The sequence below is a fragment of the Panthera uncia genome (genome assembly GCF_023721935.1).
Source record: "Panthera uncia isolate 11264 chromosome B2 unlocalized genomic scaffold, Puncia_PCG_1.0 HiC_scaffold_24, whole genome shotgun sequence".
Lineage (NCBI taxonomy): Eukaryota > Metazoa > Chordata > Mammalia > Carnivora > Felidae > Panthera > Panthera uncia.
The window spans coordinates 65,845,132-65,859,390 of NW_026057580.1; the positions used below are offsets into that span (position 1 = coordinate 65,845,132).

A 14,259-nucleotide genomic window follows, 5' to 3' on the forward strand; every position below is an offset into this window, starting at 1 on the left:
TCTACAGTCCTCAATTCCAGACCTCCCAGAACCTCCTGCACTTCTAGGATAATACTAATGCAACTCATGTGCATACACTTGACAAGCCCTCCTGTACATAAAGCCTGTGCTGGGTACAAATGATGCGACCATGAATAAGGTGCCTTCAGAGCTCTTACATTCCAATGGAAGAAAAAAACCAGAAGCAAGAAACTAAATGAAAATAATAATTTTAGATTATGATAATGAAAGGGCGGGCCTACGCCGGCCGACTCCATCTTGTTCTGTGTTCTCCACCTTGAGTGACTATGTCCCCGACATGACCCCTTTTCCGGGAAAATCACAGAAACCTCAGACTGCGCCTCCTCCCCTTGAGTAACCTCCCGCTCACCCGTTCAAACTTTCTGATCAAAACACGCCCAGCGACCTGCGTAACAGGACTCCGACCCTTCCCCAACCAATCGGCTGAGGCCACAGCCATTACCTCACCAACTGCCCCTAGACCCCTATAAAACCTTTGTGCTTTTGAAACTCGCTCTCTCTCCCTGGTATCTCACCGCTGCGTCGGTGCAGGTAGGGGATTGAGCTCGAGCTAGCTCGAATAAAGGCTCTTTGCTTTTGCATCGGACTCGGCTCCCTAGTGGTCTTTGGGGATCACGAATTCTGGGCATAACAGATAAATGTTAAGAAGGAAAAATAGAGCAAAGGGGGAGGGGCGACTTTGGATAGGGAGGTCTAAGTCAAGGAAGCATGTGATGGCACAGCCTACATCAGCCTTGTTCATGGTGGCAGTCAGCACTAACACAGTGCTTTGCACATATTAAATATACAATAACTGGTGGTTGAGTGGATAAAGTAGATGAAGGAATGAATGTGGACCTCAGATATATAAGAATGCCCCCCACTGCCCAAGAAGAATATTTTCTCTCAAATTTGGAATTGGCCTAAAGAATAAACCAGCACTATTCTAAAACTGCTCGCTTTATACAAAGGAAAGTGAAGAAAGACCAGAGAGGTTAAGGGTTCTTAGATTTTGCAGTGAGTTGGTGGCTGAGCCACCGCTAGGTCCAGGAGTGTCCTTCTATCCATGCACCGTATTTTTTCCTTTTTCCTAAGCTCTTCAATTGCCATGTGCTTCTGCAATAAGAAACCCTGAAGGAGTTCTAGGAGTCAAAAATAAGCATCAAGGATCAACAGTTATTCTATTGCTAAATCATGTTGACTTTTCCCTTACTTTTTTGTTCATAAGTTAGCTTTCCTTTACCCTAACACAGTGAAATCCCAGCCTTTATCTCCAAGCTAGTTTATTACAACCTTCCCAAACAATATTTTTAGCTCTATTGATACCTGTAACATTTGTCGAAAGCATCTTTTCTCTCTGATTGATATAAGAAAACCTATACCAGATTTTCTCCTGCAATGGACTTCTTATGTCTTCTATTTTCTTACTCACGGCTTCACTCGCTCATTCACTTACCCATTTACTTCCTCCCTACCTCCTTCAGCACTATTTACCATGTGCCAAGCACTGTGTTAAGCACCAAGTATATAAAGACAAATATGACACTGTCCCTGCCCTCCAAGAGCTCACAGTCTATGGTCTGCCTCATAAATGGGTCATTATAATATTACAGAGTAAGTACAATGACTGAGAGATGTACCGTGTATTAAAGCACGAAGGAAAGCAAAAGTTTGTGAGACAGAGAAAAGGAGGGACTACATCTCAGTCAAGGCAAAGAGAGGACGGGCGTGGAGCCATGGGTGTGCAACTCAGGGCTGCCAGGAGAGCACAAGGTTCTGGATCGGCCCTGAAAGATCACCATGGGTTTCAGTTGTCCCACTGCGAGCAGAGCCCTTACACTTCATATTTCTTCCTCCTTGTCTTTGGGGTGCAGGTGTGCTCACACCCTGGATATTCCTGATGGTGGCATAAGCCAGACGGTTAGCATGTTTCTTTAGCCAAGCAGCTGTATGCATCCCACACACCTGCTAAAACGTTCCATTTGTCCCTGAGGGGAAAACCAAGTGTGACCCAAATGTGTTCAGAGGCTTCCACTGGTGCACTGAAATCTGAACTCCCACAGCACTTTTTAAACAAGGCCATGTATCAGAATGATCTCGGAGCCTTTTTCCAAATACTTCCGTCCTGCCCCTGCCCTGCTCTCCCCACCAGGGGATTTTGATCTTGGTGAAAGAGGGTGTGATGCTGTGGTAACCTAGGCATATGTGTTTTCAAAAGCTCCACAGATGATGTGAAAACTACTACCTTTAGGAGTCTGAGTCTGCTGTGTATGGTGCCTCTCAGGTATTATCTGATGGTGCTAAAAGCTGTTTTGCATCCAGAGGCCAAAGGCATCTTTCTAGCAATGGTTAGTTATCTTATCCAGTATATTTTTCTTCCTAGTACTTACTACCACATGACATTATACTATGTATCCATTTAGTTGTTGCCTCCCACACTGCATTGTATGTGTCTCAAAAGGAAAACACTTCATTTGGCTCACTGTTATAATCTCAACACTTAACACAATGTCTGGAGTGAAGTAGTCACTCAATAAATACACTTACCTGCTAATATCTATTACCTAACAGGGAATGTCCCTCAGCTCTGAATGTGATGATTCTTTTTTGACCTTTTGATTATAAACAAAAGCCAAACACCAGACTGAAATGTAGAAAACTGTGTAGGTATGTATAAAATCTACTTACCTTAGCATAGTCTAATCCTCCCTTCTCTTGAGCCTGAAGTAGAAAGAGGGGGAAATTAATTTGTTAGTTCTTTAAAAATTATGTAGTGCTTTTAAAACTTACTTCTCCAAGAATAAAAGCCAACTCTCTCTCCCTTGGTCCCCCATCGTTTATCTTTCTATGTATCTACATAGTTGTATCTCTATGCAACTATACACGTGTAACACTTTCAAGCATATTGAAAAGTTGAAAGAACTGCACAGTGAGCACATATATACACTCTATCTAGACAGGACAGTAGCAGACATCATGACTCTTCACCTCGCCATGTTTCAGCACACAAGTCTTATAAGCATAGGGTGTCTTGTACATAACCACATGACTGCTATCACATTTTATTTTTTTTTAACGTTTATTTATTTTTGAGGGACGGGGAGGGGCAGACAGACAGTAGGACAGAGGATCCGAAGCAGGCTCTATGCTGACAGCAGAGAGCCTGATGTGAGGCTCAAACTCATGAACTGTGAGATCATGACCTGAGCTGAAGTTGGACACTTAACCGACTGAGTCACCCACGTGCCCTTGTTATCTCATTTTAAAAACAACAATTCCATATTATCTAACATACAATCCATATTCAAAATTTTCCTATTGTCCCAAGAATATCCTTTATAGCTTTCTCCGTCCAACCAAAATTAAACAAGATTCACACATTACATATGGTTTCTACATCTCTGGTTAGCCTTTTAAATCTAGACTAGACCCTCCCCATATTTTAAGAAATGAAAAGAAAAACCATTAACTTTTTTTCCATGCATATCATTGACTTTTTGAAGAGACCAGGGCAGCTGTCTTATAAAATGTCTTTTTGGATTTGTCATATTGTTTCTTCGATGTGTCATTTAATTTGTCCCTGTTTTGCTCTCAAACTGAAAATTGGGTCTGAAAGAGCTTGCTTGAACATTTCTGGCAAGAGCACTTTATATAGGAAATTACGTACTTAATATTACATCAATTCAGGAGGCACAAAATGTCAGCCTGTCCCACTCATAGTAATGCTATAAATTTGATCACTTGGTTGAGGTGGTGACTATCAGATGGTTCCACTGTAACGACATGTTTCCTCCCGTATAATCAGTTTGTAATCTCTGGGGTCAGTTTCTCCTCCACTTCCTTTGGCATAATTTTTTATCATGTTGTATTATGTTGAAAGATCCCCAGCTCGACCTCCCACCCCATCAGGGATGAGGACAGAGAAAAAGGTGGAGTTGAAAAAGATATCCTATATGGGGCTGTATTTAAAAAATATTTTTAGTTATAAAAAATTTAAAGTGAATACATACACTACTCAAATGTGTCATGTATAAAATCCTAACATGACAGAGATAACCAATGTTATTAACCTTTGTCGATATGCCAACTCAGTTTTTGTAGACTTCATTACAAACTTCTCTCGCCACCTCTGCACAGAATAAGAATCCTTCAATTTGCAAATAGGTTAGGTCCTGAGTCCAAAATGACACTATACAGATAATGAAGGTGGGCAGATTACTTTAATGAGATTAAAGATTTATAACATTGACTCTTCTTGCTTCTTCACAATCCTTTAAAAAAATTTATACAAAGATGCTTGCATTTTGTTTTTCTTATTTTCATTATAAGCAACTTAGAAGAAGACACTGCTCATGTATAGCTTTCGGCCCCATCACAAACCACTATAAGTGAAAATGGGGACTTGAATGTTTTCTATGACACTAAAGGCCCCTGCAATCAATGTACTGTGAAGAAGAATTTGGGGTTTTCAATCTGCTCTTGAAATTTTTTAGGGATGAACTAAGTAGAGTCAGAAGGTAGTCCTGAGATGCATTATATCATAAGGAATAGGAGTCAGTTCTTGCAGAAGTTTAGAAACTAGGTTTCTTCTTTCTGCTCAGATATTTTATATTTACTTGTGTTTCCATGGACATATTCTCCCCAAATGTTTTGCCTATGTTGAAAATCCCTCTTTCTCCACCGTAACATCTATGGTTTACAGAGAACCCTTGAGCACGTCTGTCCAGGGCACTCATGACCCAGCTACTAAATTTTGTTACTGCGCAAATATCAACCGGCCTTGATCCAAGGAACAATCCATAGCTTGTGACCACAATTTCAGCAGCAGCATTTCACAGTTTTGCTTAGTCTTTAAGTTCTCAAACTTCCAGCTGTCCCTTGAATTCATTTTAGGTTAAGAGATCTCTGACACTGAGGCTGATCCTATGGTCACATGCTTTCCACCTTTTCAATTGTTCACCCTTTTTCACACCTCTTGCTGATTAGTATAGATGGCTCAAGTACGGTACTTTTCAAATGATGCACAAACTGTGGGAGCTCCGCAGAATTGTTCCTCTTGTCAAACAACCCATTCCTGCAACAAATTTGCCATTTTCTCACTACTTTCAGTTGTGTTCCTATTCCAACCGGCTCATCATTCTGTGTCTTTCAATATTCTTATCTTTCAGTGTTTCACAAAAAGAGTACAAGTGTTAAAAGTGGTATTTGTTGGAAGTTAGGAAGCTGAGGAGCTGCTGTATCTTGAGATTGCAAGGTAAAGTGCAGAGAAATGATACAATTTACGATGACTTAGGGTGGACTTTTCCTTTTGAAAGTAGTGAGCCACTTTTCAGTTTGTCTCATTAAAAAAAAAAAAAAAAAAAGAAAGAAAAGTCAACAGCCATTTCCTTATGTAGGAAGAGTGACCATAACGCTGGTTACAGATAACATTATAGTGATCCTATCAGAAATTTCTGTACAACCATTTTTCTCATACTTTGATTATAAACTATCTTAGAGAATTCTATTATTTTGAAGTCCTTGGGCTTTATCAATCACAAGTTACCTTCAAACTCTGTCATTTCATGGTGTATTCCTGGCTTGGTTACCACTCTTTGACCCAGAAAAGATACACTCTGCTGGGGATGGCAGCACAGGAACGCCATGTATGTAATCCACATCTGTTCAGGATCAGCTCCTAAATGGTTTGAGAGCTGGGAGATCAGAAGGCTACATAAAATGACGGTACGATTACTGCAGCCATTTACAACCTGAATAGGCGTTAGCTGTTGATGTGGCTCACCTGAATGTCCTTTTTATTTTATTACAACAAACATTCCAGTTCTGTGAAACCACTTCATCCTGGACTGCCTAGTAAGCTTGTACAGAAAGCACCAGTTATCTGATAAGATAAATATTATAAATATTTAAGTCTTTATAGGATTTACAATATGTATTTCTAGCTGTTGCTGTGTGTTAGTATCTACGTAGGTCATATACGCACCTAAGAGTACACATTCTGATACATTTTTTTTTCACAAGATGCTTTTAGAGCTTATGAAAATACAGCACATTAGAAACTGATGGAAATGAGATTTAATCCCCTATACAAGTAACATTTCTCATTACACTTTACCTATTCTATTTCTTTTTGCAAAATAGTTAATTTGGGAGAGGCTATAGTTTCTCTTTCACCTGATGGCTCGTTCACTAAATAATTATCCATTGTGTGCCTACTATGTGTCGGGCACTGCACTGGAGATGAAGCCATGAACAGAACAGATAAAAATCTCTGCCCTCGTGGAGCTTCTATTCCAGGGGTTACATAGTCTTGTTTTGGTTAGGCTTCACATACAATCTCCCTCTAGAACTTAGGTTCTATGAGAGGAGAGCAAAGTTCTCTCCTGCTCACAACTGTATTCCATGTTTAGATCAGTACTAGTATAGAGCACATGTGGCCAATAATATCTGGTGAATGGATGCATACGTGGATAAATGCTTTTTCCTTTATATGTGTTGGTTATGTATGGTCTATTTAGGAAACCTAAGAAGCAAAGTTCATTATACCCACTTCTGTTTCTAGAAAAGCTGGGTTCTTCGATTCACAGCACCAGTATGTAGTTAATATGGAACCATCAGCTGATGTTTGGCAACTAATTTTTACCCGTATTTTCATTTTAGTGCTCAACTTCTATTTATAAGTATACCTAGAAGGGGAATCTAGAAAATAAATTCAAAGAATTCATGAAAATCAAACAACAAAAGGATAGAACAGAGAAGAATGATCTAGTAGCCTTCCCATAGACATAGCGGTTTAGTGTAATTAAGCATCTCAACCTGAGGGGCACCTGTGTGGCTCAGTCGGTTAAGCATCTTGACTTCAGCCTAGGTCATGATCTCGCCGTTCCGGAGTTCAAGCCCCGCTTTGGGCTCTGTGCTGACAGCTCAGAGCCTGTAGTCTGCTTCAGATTCTGTGTCTCCCCCTCTTCCTCTGTCCCTCCCCCACTTGCACTCTGTCCCTCTCTCTCTCACAAAAATATATACACATTAAAAAAACAAAACATGCCTCAACGTTGAAAGCAGTGTGTTGAACTGAAAAGCGCCTGGAACGGAAACCTCAGGACAATCCAAGATGCATACCTCAAAGCTTACAGTGTTAAGTAGGCCTTGTCTATGGAGGAAAGCAAGTGGCCTAATATATTTTATTTAAAAATTTTTAATGTTTTTATTTTATTTTTGAGAGAGAGAGAGAGAGAGAGACAGAGAGACAGAGAGAGAGACAGAGAGAGAGGGAGATACAGAATCCGAAGCAGGTTCCAGGTTCTGAGCTGTCAGCACAGAGCCTGACACGGGGCTTGAATTCATGGGACTGTGAGATCATAACCTTAGCTGAAGTCAGACACTTAGCCAGCTGAGGCACCCAGATGCCCTGCAAGTGCCCTAGTATCTTAATGGTGACCACTCCAAAAAGCACTGTGACCTCCTGGGAAGAGGTGTGTACTGGGTGTCAGAAAATATGGTTTTTAGCACACGATACATGAATAGGTCTAATAATTTTGAAATTTAAAAATTTTGGGTCTTCCTTTTCTTATTTGTAAAATAAGTACTGGACTGGACCACATGTTCCCAAATGTTGGGCTCTCACAAACGCTGCACTGGCTGTTGGAATCACCTGACTAGTTTGTTAAAAATGCACATCCTCAGTACTCTGGTCCTGAGTTTCTGACTCATTTGAAGATCACTGGTTTGGACCATGTCTAACGTCCTTTTCAATTTATGCTCCTGTATGCATTCGTGTTTACTTCAGAGGCTAAAAAAGAACAACTATAAAAACTCCTTAAGACTCAAGGAGAATGGAGTGCTAGAACTTTCCCCTCTTTTTCTGACATCTGCCACTTATCATGTATATTTGTAGCAGAGCAAGATATTATTAAAATAACTTTCTCACTGGGGCCCAAAATAGGCTGATATAAAATAAATTCCAGACTGTATTTCAACAGCCAGCAGTCCTGAACCTCTTCCTGCCACACTGTTCATCTCCAGAAGCCACTGTAAATTCTACCATACACGGCAATTCTCTGAGGGCTTCATTACTACGGTCTTTAAAAGGGATTCACTCATCTTTTTGCCTCCTGTAGGTGTGCTTCTTGTCAATCCAGGTCATGAGAAAAGAAAGTAATTTTTCCCAGTCTTTAGCAGTTCACAGAGAATGTGTGGTTTGAACCTTGTTTTATCTTAAAAAAAAAAAAGTGAAAACAGACAAGATAGTGTGCCAGTGCTCATGACACCAGAGGCCTCCTCAGACAGCTATAGTGAGCACTGTAAAACAATATTCTGTACAAAAGCAAAACCAAAAAAAAAAAAAAAAAAAAAAAAAAAAGCCAGTATTCTGAGCGAGAGGATGCACAGAGGGATTAATTCCAAAGGTTTATATACCAGTCTCTGCAGACCAAAGGCAGATAGATCCCCTGTTGGTAAGTAATGGATGTACAATGTGGTCTTTTACTTTAAGAAACAAATGGCTTTCTTATAAGTCAGGTAACAAAGAAGGATTGGATGACATAAATGAACTGTTTCCAATTTTCAACTACTGTTATCTGGACTGAAAGCTGGATATGGAGAAACCTTTTTCTAAAAGTAGAAAACTAATATTTCACAGCAGGGAGTCCAGAAATTGTTAGAGACTGATCATCTCTACTTATCATGTTATTCTTCCTGAATGCTAGCAGCTATATTTGGGAACAACAGTCGTTTTTAAAGAAATTCTCTTTTTAAAACTTCAAGGAAAACTACCTTCCTCCTCAAACTTTTTTTTTTTTCTCCTCAAACTTTTTAGTGTAAAAAACATCATGAACACCCATCTGCTCTCCACTACATTAACCAATTGCTAACATTTTGTCCTCTTTGCTTTCTCTTTGGACAATCATTTGCTGATTATTTGAGAGTAAGGTATAGACATCCTGTCTCATCCCTGAATACTTCGGCAGCAATAATGTTCTCCTACAAAACCAACAAACCGTTATTACATCCAACAAGTTTAACGTTTCTTAAAGTGGTTAAGAAGTCCATATTCAAAGGTTTCCAGTTCAACCAATAGTGTTGTTTAGAACGGTTTGTTCCAAGATCAAATTAAAAATCATGCATTCTCTTCGGATGTCATGGATTTTAAGTCTCTTCTAATCTACAGGTGTCCCCATACCACACCTTTTCTTTCATAATAGTGACATTTTTTAAGAGTCCAGGTCAGTTGCCCTGGAGAATGTCCCTTATCCTGGATTTGTCTGATTGTTTCCTCATGATTAGATTAAAATAAAAAAAAATTTTTTTTGGCAACACAACTACATAAATGATGCTGTATACTTCTCTATTATATCAGGAGTCATACAATAATGATACAGTTTGTGTCATTATTGGTGAAACTAAGTTTGTTCACTGCTTCCCTTTGTATTTAATGAGTAATCTGTGGGGTACTTTGAATCCATGTGAATATTCAGTTCCCTTCTAACCATCCATCCAATTGGTTTAAGCCATCACCCATTAATAATCCTTGTGTGAATAAAAGATTACATTGGTGGCTGTGAAAAAAAATGACATTTTAAAGGTCTCTTGCCTTGGCACTGGCAAGAATATCATTTAGTTCCTTTAGAGAAGACAGGTTTTATTGAAAATAAACTCTCTGTACATCTGTATTGGTACAAAGAGGTAGAGTTTAGTATATACGTGAAAAGGCTTATTGGGGAACAGAGGAAGAGAGGAAGGGTAGGACCCCCATTGTCATCCTGCAACGGTATGGGTAGACTGTATGAGGATTTAGAAAGCTTATAAATCAGAAATCTATTAGATCTGCTAGCCCCAAAGTTGAAGCAGTTGATTTTTGGTTTGGTAGGAGAAGCAGGGCTTGTATCAACCCAACTTTCCAGTTACAAAGAAAGAAACAGGGCAGGCCTCTTTGTTATTTTGATCATTCTTGTCTATTAATAAGATAGCACAAAGGCATCTGTAAGGAAATCAATACCATTTAGAACTAGATTTCTCAGGTACCTGATGTTACCATCTCTTTCACCTAGGAAAGCTAAACTTTGGAGAGAAATGTGAATGTCCCGGATGAGATTTCTTGTATTCTCTTCGTTTGGTTAACTGGGAAAAGAAGAAGCAACAGATAGGTGCGTAGAAGGCTATGGTGTCCAATTAAAAAAAAGAGGAGGGGCTTGTATTATCTACATAACAAATTTCTCTTTATTCAGAAGTCTTGTCAATCTTTTTTTCTTGCTGTGCTCCCTTGGAATCTGGAAGAGACATGAAATTTAAAATTGCACACACACACAAAATCTACCCAGATTGCAGAAAGGCCATGAGTAAATAAAAAAGGCTGAAAATGGAACTGAGTTGTTTCCTCCAGTGGCCAGGTTCCAAGATGATGGTCACCAATCTTGATGGCGCACCTCAAGCTCATGATGTCAAAAACCAAATTTATACCACTTTTTTCACTTAACTTGCCTATTAATATTAATGGCACAATTCTTCCTCTAATCCAAGTTCAAAATCATGATTTTGGCCTCTGACTGCCCCTCCCCACTACACACCTGCCAGCTTCTATCATATTAGTCTTCAGGCCCTATACATTTTCTCTCTGAAATGAGTTAAAAAAATTAATGTTTATTTTTGAGAGAGACAGAGAGAAAGAGAGACAGACAGAGAGAGAGAGTGGGGGAGGGGCAGAGAGTGAGGGAGACACAGAATCCAATGCAGGCTCCAGGCTCTGGGCTGTTAGCACAGAGCCTGACGCAGGGATTGAACTCATGAACTGTGAGATCATGACCTGAGCTGAAGTTGGACGCTTAACTGACTGAGCCACCCAGATGCCTCTGAAATGAGTTTTTTTTAAAAAACATTTACTTTAAGTAATCTCTATACCCAACATGGGGCTTGAACTCACAACCCTAAGATCAAGAGATGCATGCTCTCCTGACTGAGCCAACCAGGAGTTCCTCTCTGAAGTGAGTTTTACACCTAACCTCCTTACCTTCCCATTCTTGTTGCCAATGCTCTGACTGGGATTTCTCCCCTGCGTGGATCAACAGGTTCCCCAAAACTTCCTAACTCATCTCTTTCTCTCTAGTATCTCCTTGCTCCTTTCATTCTGTTATGATATAGCCAGACATACCTCCCTAAAACACATTTCAGACCTTGGTACCATGTGGTTCAAAAACTGTCAATGTCTGCTCCATGACCTGAATCAAGTTCATTTTCTGCAAGCAAACATCCACAGTCTTTTTTTTTTTTCAATTGAAGTAAAATTCATATAACAAAAATTGCATCATTTTAACTATTTTAAAGAGTATATATAATTCAGGGGCACTTTAGCACATTCAGAATGTCGTACACCCATCACCTCTATCTAGTTTCAGAACATTTTTGTCATGTTGTAGCACATAATACTTCATGCCTTTTTACCGCTAGATAACATGCCATTGTATGGACATACCCCATTTTGTTTATCCATTCATCATTTGATGGACCTAGGCTGTTTCCACTTCTTGGTTATCGTAAACATTGCTAATCTGAATATTCACGTATATGTTTTTGTTTGAACCAAAGCCTTTAAATATAGGCATTGTGTACTATTTTGGAGCAATTCTTTGCCTATCTCTTACTATCTTAAATTTTTCACATTTAAGCCAAACTATAATACTTTTATTTCTTTGAATACAATGCACTTGCCCATCTACATCTCTTTTTTATGGCTTCTGTTGCCTAGAAAGCCTCTCATTCCCACCTTTGCTGTTAAGATCTTCTTCTTCAAGGACCCTCTCAGAGATCACTTATTTTACAAATCCTTTCTTGACTTTCCTCTGTGCTCTCTAAATGACGATACTACACTATTCCCATCATTACACAAACTATTTGTATGTTTTTTCTTATCTCCTCTTTATAAGGCAATAGACCTTTAGGCAACATACTGATGTATCTCCTGTAGTCAAGCCCTTTGTTTTTCCTGAAGTCTAACAGAAAAACTTAAGACATATTGTAATTCAGGAGATATCTAGAGCCATTTCAGAGTCTTTGTGGTCTCATATACAGTCCTTTCAAATGCCTACATTGTACACCCTCTGCAGTAGAGGATGTCAATATTATTCCTTTTGAAACAACTCAAAGTTAGTTAAGCAATTAGAGAATATCAGGTAGCATTAAGGAAGAGTCTCTGAATGTGCATTGTCTCTTTTGTTTAAGAATATACATGTGTTATGTTCATGTACACCAGCCTTGACTAGCAATTTTTGCTTCACGTTTTGAATAAGTAGTAATAGTAGGATACCTACAGATAAGTGAGTTATAGCTTAGCATTGGTAAAATGTAGTTCACTTAAATAGTTTATGGCTGGTTATGACAGTGTCAGAATGTCACAAGCCTAAGTGACATTTCAGTACTTTCAGAAATAGCCAGGAAAATATAATCATAATTCCTAGCTCTTCAGTGCCTTATAATGGCAGCAGAAAACTAGAAAGATCATTAAAAATAAAGCTTGCTGACCTGCAATGGCCTCTGGACTCCCCCAGAGAGTCAGAGCTCTGTTGTTCTCTGAAGGGTTCTACTTTCTTTTATTAGGGATCAAAATGATAACTGAGTAATGACTTCACCTCCCTAGGGTGAATCACCCATTCACTCAGTATTTTTACCTGATCATTATTTTTCAGCAGCTATAAATTTAAATTTAAAATTAAGGTAGAATTTAGTATGGAAACACTGCTCAACAAATATTTTTCAGCCGTTTCAGATCTGGCCTGGTGCTCTTAACCGCCTCTTATAAAAGGGTATGTGTGCGTGGTGTGTGTGTGTGTGTGTGTGTGTGTGTGTGTGTACCTGTCTGCCTATGGGTGTGATGGATGACAGCTACCTAATCTTAAGACTTTGGGAGTTGAAGAGGAGGTAGCAGGGCCTGATACAAAAAATTCCAGAAGTTTCTTCTTCCTGGCTTTACAATGATATTGAATGGGCACTAAGGGGTATGTGATCTCTTCTTCACTTCTTTGTCTAGTCATTAATTCTCACTCTCCCCAAGCAGGAAATCAAAAGGGCAGATGGGACACAAACCTGTCTGAGTACACAGGGAAGTAATTTTACATGTGATATTAAGAAATCATAGGTGACTTCCATCATTGGGAGCAAGACTTTTCTATTTCTCAGTGTCAAAACTAGTATTAAGCTTCTAATAGAGATTAATATTTTTCTTATAATGCACCTCTTGCCTAAGAGACCTATTTCTTAGATTTATTTGAGAGCTGAAAGGGACCTCAGGAATGATCTAGTTCAACAGCATCCTTTGACATTAAATAATAATAAGGACATGAAAGAATGTGATTAAGTTTATACAGATGCTAGCAGAGTCCAAATTAGAATCCAGGTCTTCCAAAACCTTCACCTATGGGCCATTTCTGCTATACCAACTTGACTTTTTCTATTTAACAATACAGGGCTGCCATCAAATAGCCTAACTCTGTGAAGACCATACCACACATACTTTTTGACAAATACTAACTGGATGACTATTTCAAGTAATTCACTATGGCAGATGAATTCACTGTTATCCTTAGGGATCTTGAAATAAAATTCAAAACTTGGGGAGGAGGGGCCCCTGGGTGGCTTAGTTGGTAAAGTGTTCGGCTTCGGCTCAGGTCATGATCTCGCCATCAGTGAGTTTGAGCCCTGCTTTGGAGCCTGGAGCCTGCTTCAGATTCTGTGTCTCCCTCTTTCTCTGCCCCTCCCCGACTCACACTCTGTCTCTCAAAAATGAATAAAGGTTAAAAAAATTAAAAAAACAAAAAAACCTGGGAAGGAAAGGATCACAAAAAATGCAGTGGAGGCAAATAATCATGAAAAACTGTGAAGAGAGTACTAGAACTAATTTCAGGATTAATAAGCAACCTCCTTGAGATTTAGGATAGAATGTCTCTCTTGAGTATTATGCTAATTTTGTCCCCTAACTCTGTGTAGGAGGCATTCACAGAATAAGATTGTTATCTTATAGAGCTTTATATAAACATGAATATTATAATTTAGAAGATTAAAATAAACTCAACCAAGGAGTCTTTAATCTGAGGAATGTATCCCCTTGCATGACAAAAACTAACTTCTTATTTCTTATTTGTTTCAGATGAATTAATCTCTTCACCAGTGATCCTGTACATAACTCGAACATGGAGAAGGGTCTGAAGTCACTTGGAGCAAACCACAGCAGCCTGGCAGGTCCTTGAGATGGGCAATAGACTGCCAGTCTTTCTT

General features: G+C 39.2%; 1 protein-coding gene across 1 annotated transcript in view; it reads right to left on the minus strand.

Moving 5' to 3' along the window:
• PDSS2 (decaprenyl diphosphate synthase subunit 2) overlaps nt 1-14,259 on the minus strand; it is a 263,597-nt gene that overhangs the window by 27,038 nt on the left and 222,300 nt on the right. Inside the window, exon 7 of the mRNA XM_049654088.1 lies at nt 2,689-2,721. Within this exon, the coding sequence (XP_049510045.1) occupies nt 2,689-2,721 (33 nt within the window). The remainder of the gene's footprint in view (nt 1-2,688; nt 2,722-14,259) is intronic.